The 13,593-nt window shown below is 38.7% G+C and overlaps 1 protein-coding gene across 1 annotated transcript in view; it reads left to right on the plus strand.

Annotated features, from left to right (window-relative positions):
* Nucleotides 1-653: 653 nt before the first annotated feature.
* Nucleotides 654-13,593, plus strand: part of gas7b (growth arrest-specific 7b) — a 66,447-nt gene continuing 53,507 nt past the window's right edge. The window contains exon 1 of the mRNA XM_088322963.1: nucleotides 654-1,244. Within this exon, the coding sequence (XP_088179089.1) occupies nucleotides 1,065-1,244 (180 nt within the window). The 5' untranslated portion in view covers nucleotides 654-1,064. The remainder of the gene's footprint in view (nucleotides 1,245-13,593) is intronic.

Raw genomic sequence — 13,593 nt, forward strand, 5'->3', positions numbered from 1 at the left:
CTGTCGCATTTTATGTTGGTTTTGCCGGAGATCAAAGAGATCTAAGCCAGGAGAGAAAGCTTACCACGTGTTGTGAGTCATCATTTGATTCATATTTAGTTTCTTTTGTCTTTTATTAGCATATTTGGTGTTGGAGTAATCCAAAAGTAATTGAAAGTAATCCAGTTAAAGTAACCCTACGCAACCCTGAATATTACAACAATATGAGGTTTTATGGATATCATGTAACGTCTCACTTTACTTTGAAACGCAAAGTAGGACATTTTCCTACCGGTGAATTCGCATTTGTGAAAGTAGAATTTCGCTATGATGATAATTGACAATAAAGGTTTCCTTTGGCTTTGACGAACATGTCTCTGAGTCATATAAACCAAGTACAATTTCCAAAATAATTAGAATTCATTGTCAAACGTATCAGCAATAAAGTGGCAGATTTCAGCCCATAATATCTCCACTTCAGGGCAGAGCCAAAAATAAATGTGTTACACTTATGGGATCAGCGGTGCAAAATGTATATTTAACCTCAATATCTTGAACCTTTTTTTGCAATATGCACCAATAAATATTTCGACATTTGTGCGTACGTCAACTCCACGAACAATAAACGTCAATTTCACGTCACGAATCGGGCGTGGTTTTGTTCGGACCTTGAAGTAGGCGAACTTTCATTTCTTTGTGAAAATGAATCAACCCTACTTTTGTAAGGAATATACTTCACAGTATAGACATTTTGTGATGTGTTTACAGCGAGAATAATTTGTTAGCGAGTTGTGTTTATTTAGCTTTTATTTTGAAGTAGTTTGCGGTTTTCCCTTGTTTTCCGCTTGCATCATCGTCGCTTGACGTTTGAGCTTTGTGGTCACGCAAACGAAGTGAAAGCAGAGGCGGAGAGGAGAGCGCCTGACCCAACCCCACAAACTTTTCCTCTTCTTCGGCTTCAAATTTTCTTTAAAAAAAGTCACATTTGTGCTGTTTTTTCCCCCCAATTATTTAATTTTTTGCATCAGGATTAGTCGAACCACCGACGCTGTCATTTTCTGTCAAGTTTGCGCTTTTTCCGGGCGATGTCTGGATCCTACTGCAGAAGTTTGTACCCGTTCAGTGGCGAGCAGCACCGGCAGGGATTGAGCTTCGGTGCGGGAGAGACCATCAAGCTGCTACAGTCCCCGCCCGGGGGCTGGTGGGAAGGGGAGAAAGATGGAGCCCGGGGTTGGTTCCCTTCGAGTTATGTCCAGCTGCGGGAGGTAAGATTTGATGCAAGTTTAATTCAATAGCTCATGAAATACCGGAGTACCTTTTGGTTGTTTCCTTGCTCGCTAGGTAGAAAGCAATTATCTAATTTGGGTCAAGTTAGGTCAATGTTCTCAGTCTATTTGCGTATTTTCAGGTTTCTGAGTCAGTTTTCATCAACAATGTATTGTTTACTCAAATTTGGATTCGTTGACCCAACCTTTAAAAGTATTTTTGGGTCTATTTCATCCAACATTTTGTGGTTTTGTCCAACGAATTGAAATTAAAGTATAGTCATTTTGAAAATAATTATTCTTACCCTCCTTTATGAGTTCTTTTAAGGTCGATTTCACCTGACTATGCGTTTTTAAACCCAAAATTAAGCATCTCTGTCTTTGATAATAAATGTGTATTCCATTCTATTCAATTTTCTTCAATCAATTTGACGTAACATTGCATAATACATCGACTCAATGGATTTGTCTTGAATCAAGGGTTCGTGCGGTTGCTTGAAATCCTGAAAAATGCTTGATTAAACCCAAAATTAAACATCTTTGTCTTTGATAATAAATGTATATTCTATTCTATTCTATTCTATTCTATCAATTTGACCCAACATTGCATAATACATCGACTCAATGGATTTGTCTTGAATCAAGGGTTCGTGCGGTTGCTTGAAATCCTGAAAAATGCTTGATTAAACCCAAAATTAAGCATCTTTGTCTTTGATAATAAATGTATATTCCATTCTATTCAATTTTATTCTATCAATTTGACGTAACGTTGCATAATACATCGACTCAATGGAATTGTCTTGACTCGAGGGTTCGTGCGGTTGCTTGAAATCCTGAAAAATGCTTGATTAAACCCAAAATTAAGCATCTTTGTCTTTGATAATAAATGTATATTCTATTCTATCAATTTGACATAACGTTGCATAATACACCCACTCAATGGAATTGTATTGACTCGAGGGTTCGTGCGGTTGCTTGAAATCCTGAAGAATGCTTGATTAAACCCAAAATTAAACATCTTTGTCTTTGATAATAAATGTATATTCTATTCTATTCTATTCTATTCTATCAATTTGACCCAACATTGCATAATACATCGACTCAATGGATTTGTCTTGAATCAAGGGTTGGTGCGGTTGCTTGAAATCCTGAAAAATGCTTGATTAAACCCAAAATTAAGCATCTTTGTCTTTGATAATAAATGTATATTCTATTCTATCAATTTGACCTAACGTTGCATAATACACCCACTCAATGGAATTGTCTTGACTCGAGGGTTCGGGCGGTTGCTTGAAATCCTGAAAAATGCTCGATTAAACCCAAAATTAAGCATATTTGTCTTTGATAATGAATGTATATTCTATTCTATTCTATTCTATCAATTTGACCTAACGTTGCATAATACATCGACGCAATGGAATAGTCTTGACTCGAGGGTTCTTACGGTTGCTTTAAATCCTCAAAAATGCTATATTTTTAATGCTGTGTTTAAAGGGTTGAAAAGTACTTGAATTATAGGTGATGTGCTGGTAAATGTTTGAAATTATTACCATGTTTCACAAGTCTGCTTAAAAGTGACCGCAGACACTGCTCTCGGTTGGCTTCGTTTTGCCATTGCATTTCTTACCTCGTGATAGACGGCAGCTTGTATTAGTTTGTATGGCATTGTCTTATGTAGCGTCATCACCCCCTACAGGACAGCTGCATGCTTTACTACACAGGGCAGAATGAAATTTATGCAAGGGTTGGATCTCAATTAGGGACATTTATTATGGGCCATGCAAAAATCAAGCTAGCGTTTTTTGCCCAACTCCTATATGCAGAGAGAGTTGTTAAAAATATATTTACACATTTATTGAACAGGTCCACAAATAAATTCAAAAATCTAAAAAACATATCTTGATAAATACACACACAATAAATAGTAAATGGTCTGCATTTATATAGCGCTTTTCAAGTCAATGAAGACCTCCCAAAGCGCTTTACAGTGTGCTTCACACTTACCCATTCACACACACACTCACACACCAATAGGGAGTCAGCCATGCAAGGCGCCTACCTGCTTATTGGAGGCATTAGGGATTCAGTGTCTTGCCCAAGGACACTTTGACATATAACACGGAGGAGCCGGGAATCGAACCTGCGACCTCTTGTTCCCAAGACTCTAGCTCCTGAGCTACTAAACAATATTAGAAATAGTTAATGTAAATTGCAGATATGTGTGTAGATTTGCAAAATACAAAAAATGGCTTTGAAAGTCCTTATAACGTGATTTAATTTGGTGATGGGAAAGGTGTACGAACCCTGTGAGTCTTTTAAGGTCCATTTTAACCGAGTGGTTTTAAAACCAAAATTGATTACAGTGTACAGTGGCTTGCGAAACTAGTTGGCCCCCTTGAACTTGTGAACGATAAGTGGGACACAATCATGAAGTGGGACACACTTTATTGGATATTTAAAACTTTTTTTAACAAATAAAAAATGAAGAAGTGGGTGTGCAAAATGATTCAGTCCCATTGAGTTAATACTTTGTAGCGCCACATTTTGCTGCGATCACAGTCGCTTGGGGTATGTGTCTATCAGTTTTGCACATCGAGAAACCGATATTTTTGCCCATTCTTCCTTGCAGAAAAGCTCGAGCTCAATGAGGTTGGATGTAAAGTGTTTGTGAACAGCAGTTTTGAGTTCTTTCCACAGATTCTCAATTGGATTGAGGTCTGGACTTTGACTTGCCCATTTTTGGTGAAACATTCCATTGTAGCTTTTGCTTTATATTTTGGATCATTGTCTTGTTGGAAGACAAATCTCTGTCCCAGTCTCAGGTCTTTTGCGGACTTCATCAGGTTTTCTGCCGGAATGGTCCTGTATTTGCACCATCCATCTTCCCATCAATTTTAACCATCTTCACTGTCCCTGCTGAAGAAAAGCAGGCCCAAACCATGATGCTGCCACCCCCATGTTTGACAGTGGGGATGGTGTGTTGAGAGTGATGAGCTGTGTTACCAAAAAGTTGGATTTTGGTCTCATCTGACCATAGCACCTTCTTCCACATGTTTGTTGTGTCTCCCAGGTGGCTCGTGGCAAACTTTAAGCGACACTTTTTATGGATATCTTTAAAAATGGCTTCCTTCTTGCCACTCTTCCATAAAGGCCAGATTTGTGCAGTATACGACTGATTGTTGTCCTATGGACAGATTCTCCCACCTCTGCTGTAGACCTCTGCAGTTCTTCCAGAGTGATCATGGGCCTCTTGGCTGAAACTCTGATCAGTTTTCTCCTTGTATGAGCTGAAAGTTTAGGGAATTGCCCGATCTTGGTCGATTTGCAGTGGTCTGATACTCCTTCCATTTCAATATTATTGCTTGCTTGTTCATAAATTCATAAAATCATAGCATTTTAAAAACGGTTTTGCTCAATAAAGGACAGGATAGGCTTGGATATGATGAAAAACACGCAAAAAGTCAAACAAAAATGCAAACAACGCAGTGTCGGAAATACTCCACTGCCTTGAAATGTTTCAGTCTATTTGAATCCAAGCCACTCTGTTCTCAGCACCCCCCAAAGCTCTGAACCTAAAATCACCCCTGTAGGCTAAACTTTGTCTACAATGGATGAATGTTTTTGTCTTTTTTGGAGACGCGGGCTGCCTCTGTCCCCCCATTGGACCCTCTTACTTTCGGCTTTTCAAGTCTGACTACAAACGTTCAAATTAAAAACTGGAGAAAGCAAGTGTTGCCAAACGCACAGATGAATGGTTTCCCCATGCTGCTTTTTTAGGATAGGAGCTAAATCTCCCTCTCTCCCTCCTCCGTCGTTTGGCATCTTGCTGAGTGGACGGGCACTTCCTCATTCCAAGCGCATTCCAGTGAAATTCTCAACTGGGAATGCACTGGCTAGCCCCCCCTACCCCCCCCCCCCCCCCTCTCCATCCTACATTCAAGGCATTGAGCTCGAATGAAACCAACCCCCAATGGTACTTGACTTTTTACGATCTGAGAACTCGTTTTCAGGTTTTCTTCTTAATTGAGTGAAAGCTCCTGTTCAACTGGTTGATCTCACCGGAAAACTGGTCGCCAGCCTGGAGTTGGCCTTACACTTTCGTGGCAGCGGTTGAAATCCATTGTGTTTGCAGCCACAACTCGTGAAGAACTCGAAAGATCAGTACTGGGAATTTTTTAATTGTTGATACCAGTAGGTTTACTCTGATTTGTAGAAGTGAGTAATATTGACAGATGTGGTTGCTATCATAAGCAGATAATCTTGGCTAATGATAATACTTAATAATTAACTGAGCGTTTTTGATTTAAAAGTCAAGTTTATATGTGACGCCCTTAATCACCAGGAGTCTCAAAGGGCTGCACAGACTACTATTACACCATCTAACCTGATCTAAAACCTACATGAGGGCAAGGAAAACCTCAAAAACCTCAGGATGAGTTAAGTCTAGTCATGTTTATATGCGACGTACTTAATCACAAGGAGTCTCGAAGGGCTGTTCAGATCACATACTATGGCAAACCAGGCTATTATGACACCATCCCCTGATCTAAAACCTACATGAGGGAGAGGAAAAACTCAAAAGCCTCCGCATGAGACAGATGAAGAAGCCTTGTGAAGGACCGCACATTTTCTTTTTTTTTCCTCTCTATTTTTTTCTGGTTCTTCTTTCTCTTATTTTTTTCTGTTTTGTCTTTTTTCCCGCTTTTTCTCTTATTCTTTTCTTCATTTTTTCTGTCTTTCTCATTTTTGATTCTCTTTTGCTCTCTTACTCTTTCCTTCTCTTTTTCTCTACCGCCATATCCCCAATGATCACAAGTAGTCTCAAAGAGCTGCGCAGACCACCGATTATTGCAAACTACAGACTATTAAGACACCATCCCCTGATCTAAAACCTACATGGGGCAAGGAAAAACTCAAAAACCTCAACATGAGACAAGTCTAGCCATGTTTATGTGTGCCGCCCTTAATCACAAGGAGTCTAAAAGAGCTGCACAGAACACCGGTTATTGCAAACTACAGACTTTTATTACACCATCCCCTGATCTAAAACCTACATGAGGGCAAGGAAAAGCTCAAAAATGTTCAGCAAGAATCAAGTCATGTTTATATGTGACGCTCTTAATCGCAAGGAGTCTGAAAGTGCTGCACAGACCACCGATTATTGCAAACTACAGACTATTCAGACACCATCCCCTGATCTAAAACCTACATGGGGGCAAGGAAAAGCTCAAAACCTCAACATGAGGTAAATAAAGAAACCTATTACACCATCCCCTGATCTAAAACCTACATCAGGGCAAGGAAAAACTCAAAAACCTCAACATGAGACAAGTCTAGCCATGTTTATGTGTGACGCCTTTAATCACAAGGAGTCTCAAAGAGCTGCACAGACCACCGGTTATTGCAAACTACAGACTTTTATTACACCATCCCCCGATCTAAAACCTACATGAGGGCAAGGAAAAGCTCAAAAACTTCAGCATGAATCAAGTCACGTTTATATGTGACGCTCTTAATCGCAAGGAGTCTGAAAGTGCTGCACAGACCACCGATTATTGCAAACTACAGACTATTAAGACACCATCCCCTGATCTAAAACCTACATGAGGGCAAGGAAAAGCTCAAAACCTCAACATGAGGTAAATGAAGAAACCTATTACACCATCCCCTGATCTAAAACCTACATCAGGGCAAGGAAAAACTCAAAAACCTCAACATGAGACAAGTCTAGCCATGTTTATGTGTGACGCCCTTAATCACAAGGAGTCTCAAAGAGCTGCACAGACCACCGGTTATTGCAAACTACAGACTTTTATTACACCATCCCCTGATCTAAAACCTACATGAGGGCAAGGAAAAGCTCAAAAACTTCAGCATGAATCAAGTCACGTTTATATGTGACGCTCTTAATCGCAAGGAGTCTCAAAGAGCTGCACAGACCACCGATTATTGCAAACTACAGACTATTATGACACCATCCTCTGATCTAAAACCTAAATGAGTGCAAGGAAAATTTCAAAAACTTCAGCATGAATCAAGTCATGTTTATATGTGACGCCCTTAATCACAATGAGTCTCAAAAGGCTGCACAGACCAACCACTGATTATTGCAAATTAAAGACTATTATGACACCATCCCCTGATCTAAAACCTACATCAGGGCAAGGAAAAACGCAAAAACCTCAACATGAGACAAGTCTAGTCATAGCGCTCTTAATCGCAAGGAGTCTCAAAGAGCTGCACAGACCACAGATTATCGCAAACTACAGACTATTAAAACGCCATCCCCTGATCTAAAACCTACATGAGGGCAAGGAAAAACTCAGAAACCTTAGCATGAGAAAAACCTTGAAGGGGGGCCGCACATGAGTTAATCCCCCTTAGTTCATTCATAAACTATGGAATAGAAGAGTGTTTTAAGCCTGGATTTAAACAGTTCCACCAAGGTTGCAGATCGAACCCGAGGGCAGAATCATTTTCGTCTTGTAAAGGCTTGTTTCCGAGGATCCTTTTATCCATCCAATATATGTCAGAACTGTTTCCGGGACTGTATTTTTCTTCCGAGGTTTCGAACCGACCCATTCCCCCGCTTCTATCAATGGCGACGACGGAGTTACGACTCCCCCGGGAAGACCGCGTGGGAGTTTGTGTGAGAACTCAGCCTTGTTTTCTTTAGTTTTATTGATATGAGGGAAGAAAACCGGGCAAGGGAAGTTGCATTTCACAACATCTTCTGACCTCGCATGGTTTCTCTGTGCCTTGTGTATGTGGTTTTTTTTCCTCGGTGCGTAGTAGTTTGACTATTCATTCTAGAAAATCAGGTGACGGCGACTGTTGGGACAAAGGTGACTCATGTCCCGGGGACAATCGTCTGCTGATTAGTGCATGAGTCACCACAGTGACCAAAAAACTAAAGTTTTGTTGCTCAAGGTTGGAGTTTCTCTTGGAGCCGGTTTCCCCACCACATCGTTACAACGTACCGTATTTTCTACCCTATAAGGGGCACCCCCTAAAAGTAGTATTTTAAAAAATATTTTTCGACACGATGGACAAAATATTCTCTCGGGGGCCAGACTAGTAGATTAAACAGAAAGAAATAAGCAAAAGAGAGGGAGAGAAAAGGTGAGAGTGTGGGGCAAGGATGGAGGGAAAGGGAGAAAGAGAGAGAACATGAGAAACAAAAAAGGTAAAAAGAGAAATAGTGAGAAGGAAAGAAATCCAAAGAGAAATAGATAGTGAGAAGGGGAGAAAGAGAGAAAAGGAAAAAGGAAGAGAGAGCAAATAAGGTAAAAAGACACAAAGGGAGAAGGAAACAAAGAGAAACAAAGAAACAGAAAAAGAGAGACAGGGAGAGTGAAAGAGAGGGAGACAGAGAGTGAGAGAAATACAAGTACAGTGTCTTTGTGAGAGGCACCTGGCTTTGGCCACATCAACAGGGCATATTTTGACCTGCAGCTCATTTTTCTCTTGCGCTTCTCAGCGTTGTCAGGCCCGCGGGCCACCTGTTTGACACCCCTGGTTTAACCAATCCAAATGTACTATGCAAATCCATGTTTCTGGCACAGTGAGGAAAAAGTAGTGTGATGATAAAATAAGCTCCAATGCCTTTTCATATGTCATCTGTACCACTGGTGTCCTCGCGGTAAAGTGGTCGGCGCCCTCACCGCTGCGACCCGGGTTCGAATCCCGTTGAATAGAAAGTACTGCAATTCGGGCCAGCGATGATTGTCGCTCGAAATATTTAAGTATTTAGGGTTAAAAAGGAAATCTTTAGAACAACTATTTTTCCTTTCATGTTATTTTATATTATGTCAACTGTATATTTATAGATGTCATACCTAAGACTTATAACATTGGTAAAATGGCGGCGCCCTCTGTTGGCTGCGGCTGCATCGGCTCGCTACAACGGGTCAGGTGTATCGACATTTCGTTCTGTGTACATTGTTACAAAGAATGACAATACAAAGGAAATTATTATTATTATTATTATATTTTTCTTCCATTTCATTTGGAGTATTTAATCAAGTTTTCTTTTCAAAATACTTTTTCCATCACAAAATTATCCAGGAATCGGATCAAACGTATTTTTCATTTAAAACTATATATTTTTTCAGTTTTTCTGAATATTTGGCAGATTTTTTTATGGTATTTAAAAAAGTTTTTGTATGTAATTAAAAGTATACCCCAAAATTTTAAAAAATAAGAACAATTATGTCTTTAAAAAATGAATAGATTGTATTATTTCCGTTTTTAGATATTAGGATTTTTCTTTTTGTTTTTCCTTTTTTTTTCTTGAACAAAAAAAACCCCACAAACAAAAATAGTACGTAGAAAAACAGTTATTATTTTGTTTTTGTTATTGTTATAAGTTGGAAATTAGTTCAATATAAAAATCCTGAAATCAAATACCATGTGGCGGACACTCATTTTCACGGCAAATATTTAATGTATCATTTTTTTCATTTCCTGACCTTTTTTGGGATTTCCAAACAGTCGCAGTTGCATAGTCCACTTCGGGGTTTTCTGCCTTGCCAGAAACTGCAGCCCCAAAGGCAGTCCGGTTTCAAGGAGCTTAGCCATCTGTGACGGTGCATTATTTATTCTTACATATGCTACCAAAAGAATACTCCAAATTTTTGACACCAATTTCCACTACTGCTGTTTTTCATTCAGACTTACTGACATTTAAAAAAAAGAAAATAGCCCCAGGACAGAACCCTGTGGTACGCCAGCTGTGACTGCTAGCAGGGTTGGGTAGGGTTACTTTATCTTGATTACTTTCAATTACTTTTGGATTACTCCAATACCAAATATGCTAATAAAAGACAAAGGAAACTAAATATGAATAAAATGATGACTCACAACACGTGGTAAGCTTTCTATCCTGGCTTTGATCTCTTTGATCTCCGGCAAAACTAACTTAAAATGCGACAGAAACAAAATGAAAATAAATCCAAACAGCTTGCCAACATCATTTGTGCCGTTCCATGTATTCCGTTACTCCCCAAGCCTGCACAAAATTTAGTAATTGTATTCATATTTAGTTTATTTTGTCTTTTATTAGCATATTTGGTATTGGAGTAATCCAAAAGTAATTGAAAGTAATCAAGTTAAAGTAATTTTTGACACCAATTCCCACTACTGCCGTTTTTCATTCAGACTTACTGACATAAAAAAGAAAATACCCCCAGGACAGAACCCTGTGGTACGCCGGCTGTGACTAGCAAAGTACCATATTTTCCACTTTATAAGATGCATTTCCAAATTCCTGCCAATTTTTTTCTTTTCTTGTATGGTCTTCGAATTTACCCACAATTCAAGCTAATTAGTTTAATTTACATTTTATTTCCAGGTCTGTAAGGCGCACTGAGTTTGGCCAGCTTCCAAATTCCTGGGAAATTTTGGGGTTTTCGGTGCGCCTTATAGTCCAGAAAATATGGGATTGGATATTTGAAAAGCAGAGTACATCTTTGTTTGTTGTTGTTGTTATGGAGTTGACTATTGCCGCTAACAAAAGCAGGGAATCGTAAAAAACATGTGCCGGATTTTCAGTTTTATAGACTAGTTTCACTTTCATGCGTTTGTCACGAGTTTTTGCTGAAATTCTCGACAGTTTTATCTTTCTTCTTTTTCTGGCTTCTTGCTAAGTGCTAGCAGATGTGTTCAGAAAATTGCCTTTTGTCCTGGGACAGTTTGCATCGGAACCAACAATCCCCGTTTACTACTTTGTAACTTTGTACATGACCTGGTAGCCGGAGTGATGTCATTACTTGGAACGAAAACGTAATGCTGATGTTGCAGTGATTGGCCTGATAGGGAAAAAAACATGTTTTTATTTTTATTTTTTTGTTTTTCTGTTGTATTAGAAAGTTCCTATGAAAAATATAGATTTTTATTTTATATATATATATATATATATATATATATATATATTTTTTTTTTTATTATACATATTTTCCCCTGTAGTTTGAAGTATGGGAATACTTCTATTTCAAAACTCTTTTCCTCCTAGTCAGAAAACTTTCTCAAAATTGAGATTATTTTTGTTCCGTTTCTCGCGTAATGGTATATTTTTTTACGGTTTTGAGGAATTTTTACAGTTTTTTGATGCCCTTTTTTATGTAACTAAAAGTATCACAAAAACGTTAAAAAAATCTTATGGATGAACTTAAAAAGACCATACTATTCAGTTTTTTTTTTAAATATTGAAGATATTAATTCTGTTTTTAAAACTATTAGTATTTTTTGTTTTAAACACTTTAAAAACCCAAAATAGAAATAGTACAATTGGTTCTTTTTTTTCTTAATAGTGGGAAATGTGAATTTCCCTACGGGATGGATAAAGTAAGGGCAGCACGGCGGCGCAGTGGTTAGCGCTTGTGCGGCACAGTTCATGTCATGGGAACCTGTCGTGGGTTCAAATCCAGCTCCAGACTTTCTGTGCGGAGTTTGTATGTTCTCCCTGTGCTTGCGTGGGTTTCCTCCGGGCACTCCGGTTTCCTCCCACATTCCAAAGACATGCATTTCAGGTGAATTGGCCGGTCCAAATTGTCCCTAGGTGTGAATGAGCGAATGAGTTGTCTGTCCCTGTGTGCCCTGCGATTGGCTGGCAACCAGTTCAGGGTGTCCCCTGCCCACTGCCCGATGAGTGCTGGGATGGGCTCCAGCCCCCCCGCGACCCTACTGAGGATAAGCGGTACGGCTAATGAGATGAGATGAGATGAGATGGATAAAGTATATCTATCTGTCTCTATCTATCTATCTATCTATCTATCTATCTGTCTGTCTGTCTGTCTGTCTGTCTGTCTCTATCACTTTCTCTCTGTCTATCTATCTATCGTTTTCTCTCTGTCTATCTATCTATCTATCTCTATCGTTTTCTATGTCTGTCTGTCTGTCTATCTATCTCTATCGTTTTCTATGTCTGTCTGTCTGTCTGTCTATCTATCTCTATCGTTTTCTATGTCTGTCTGTCTGTCTATCTATCTCTATCGTTTTCTATGTCTGTCTGTATGTCTATCTCTATTGTTTTCTATGTCTGTCTGTCTATCTCTATTGTTTTCTATGTCTGTCTGTCTGTCTGTCTGTCTATCTCTCTATCGTTTTCTATGTCTATCTGTCTATCTCTCTATCGTTTTCTATGTCTATCTGTCTATCTCTATCGTTTTCTATGTCTATATCGTTTTCTATGTCTGTCTGTCTGTCTGTCTATCTATCTCTATCGTTTTCTATGTCTATCTGTCTATCTCTATCGTTTTCTATGTCTGTCTGTCTATCTATCTATCTCTATCTACCTATCCATCTCTATCATTTTCTGTCTGTCTATCTATCTATCTATCTCTATCGTTTTCTATGTCTGTCTATCTATCTCTATCGTTTTCTATGTCTGTCTGTCTATCTATCTCTATCGTTTTCTATGTCTGTCTGTCTATATATCTATCTATGTATCTATGTCTATCTATCTATCTATGTATCTCTATCTCTATCTATCTAAATTAGTTGAATATATAAATAATCCTAGAACAGCAGGTTTTAAGTTCCATTCTAGTATTTTTTTTTACTCGTTAGAAAGATTCCAAGTATTTACTGTCCTCATTATAATACGTTTGAATTTTCTATAGAAGTAGAAGCAAAACTTGGTTGTGTACCCTCTCTTACCTCTTCATAATGTGCTTGAGGCATTGAACATATATTTAAATAAATTTTATTCCTGCAGTCCAAATTATTAAAATTGGATGATTTGGTACAATTTTTTAATGCTTAAATGCTATTTAAGGTCAACAAAAACACAGTGCCAGAAAACATCCATAAATTATTCTTTTGGAAAGAGGGGAATTATAATTTAAGGGGCTGTAGTGAATTCATAATCCCAAAGGTGAGAACCACCAGGAAAAGTATGTGTGTGTCTGCGTGTGGAGTCAAACTTTGGAACAATTTACAAGACGAGATCAAACAATGTCCAACTATTCACTTGTTCAAATTTAAAAACAAAAAAACATCACTGGCGGAATACAGAGATGAGGAGGGCGGGGTATGAGTAATGCGAGAGATTGGGAATAGTGCGTCTAGTTAACTTTGTGTTATTGTTGCTATTCTTATATCAAAACTGTTATTATTAATATTATTACAATTGTTGTGATATCATTGGTGTATTTGGTGGGGAAGATGAAGGGGTAGGGAATATAAGCATCTGCTTCTTACTACCCCTTTTCGAACACATTACCGTAAATTCCGGACTATAAGCCGCTACTTTTTTCCCAACCTTCAACCCTGCGGCTTATTCAGTGATGCGGCCAATTTATGTCATTTTTCTAACGGCCGCTAGCGGCGCTCGAGTGTTGCTACCATT

The sequence above is a fragment of the Urocampus carinirostris genome, chromosome 19 (genome assembly GCF_059441175.1).
Source record: "Urocampus carinirostris isolate Australia breed hairy pipefish chromosome 19, RoL_Ucar_1.0, whole genome shotgun sequence".
Taxonomy (NCBI): Eukaryota; Metazoa; Chordata; class Actinopteri; order Syngnathiformes; family Syngnathidae; genus Urocampus; species Urocampus carinirostris.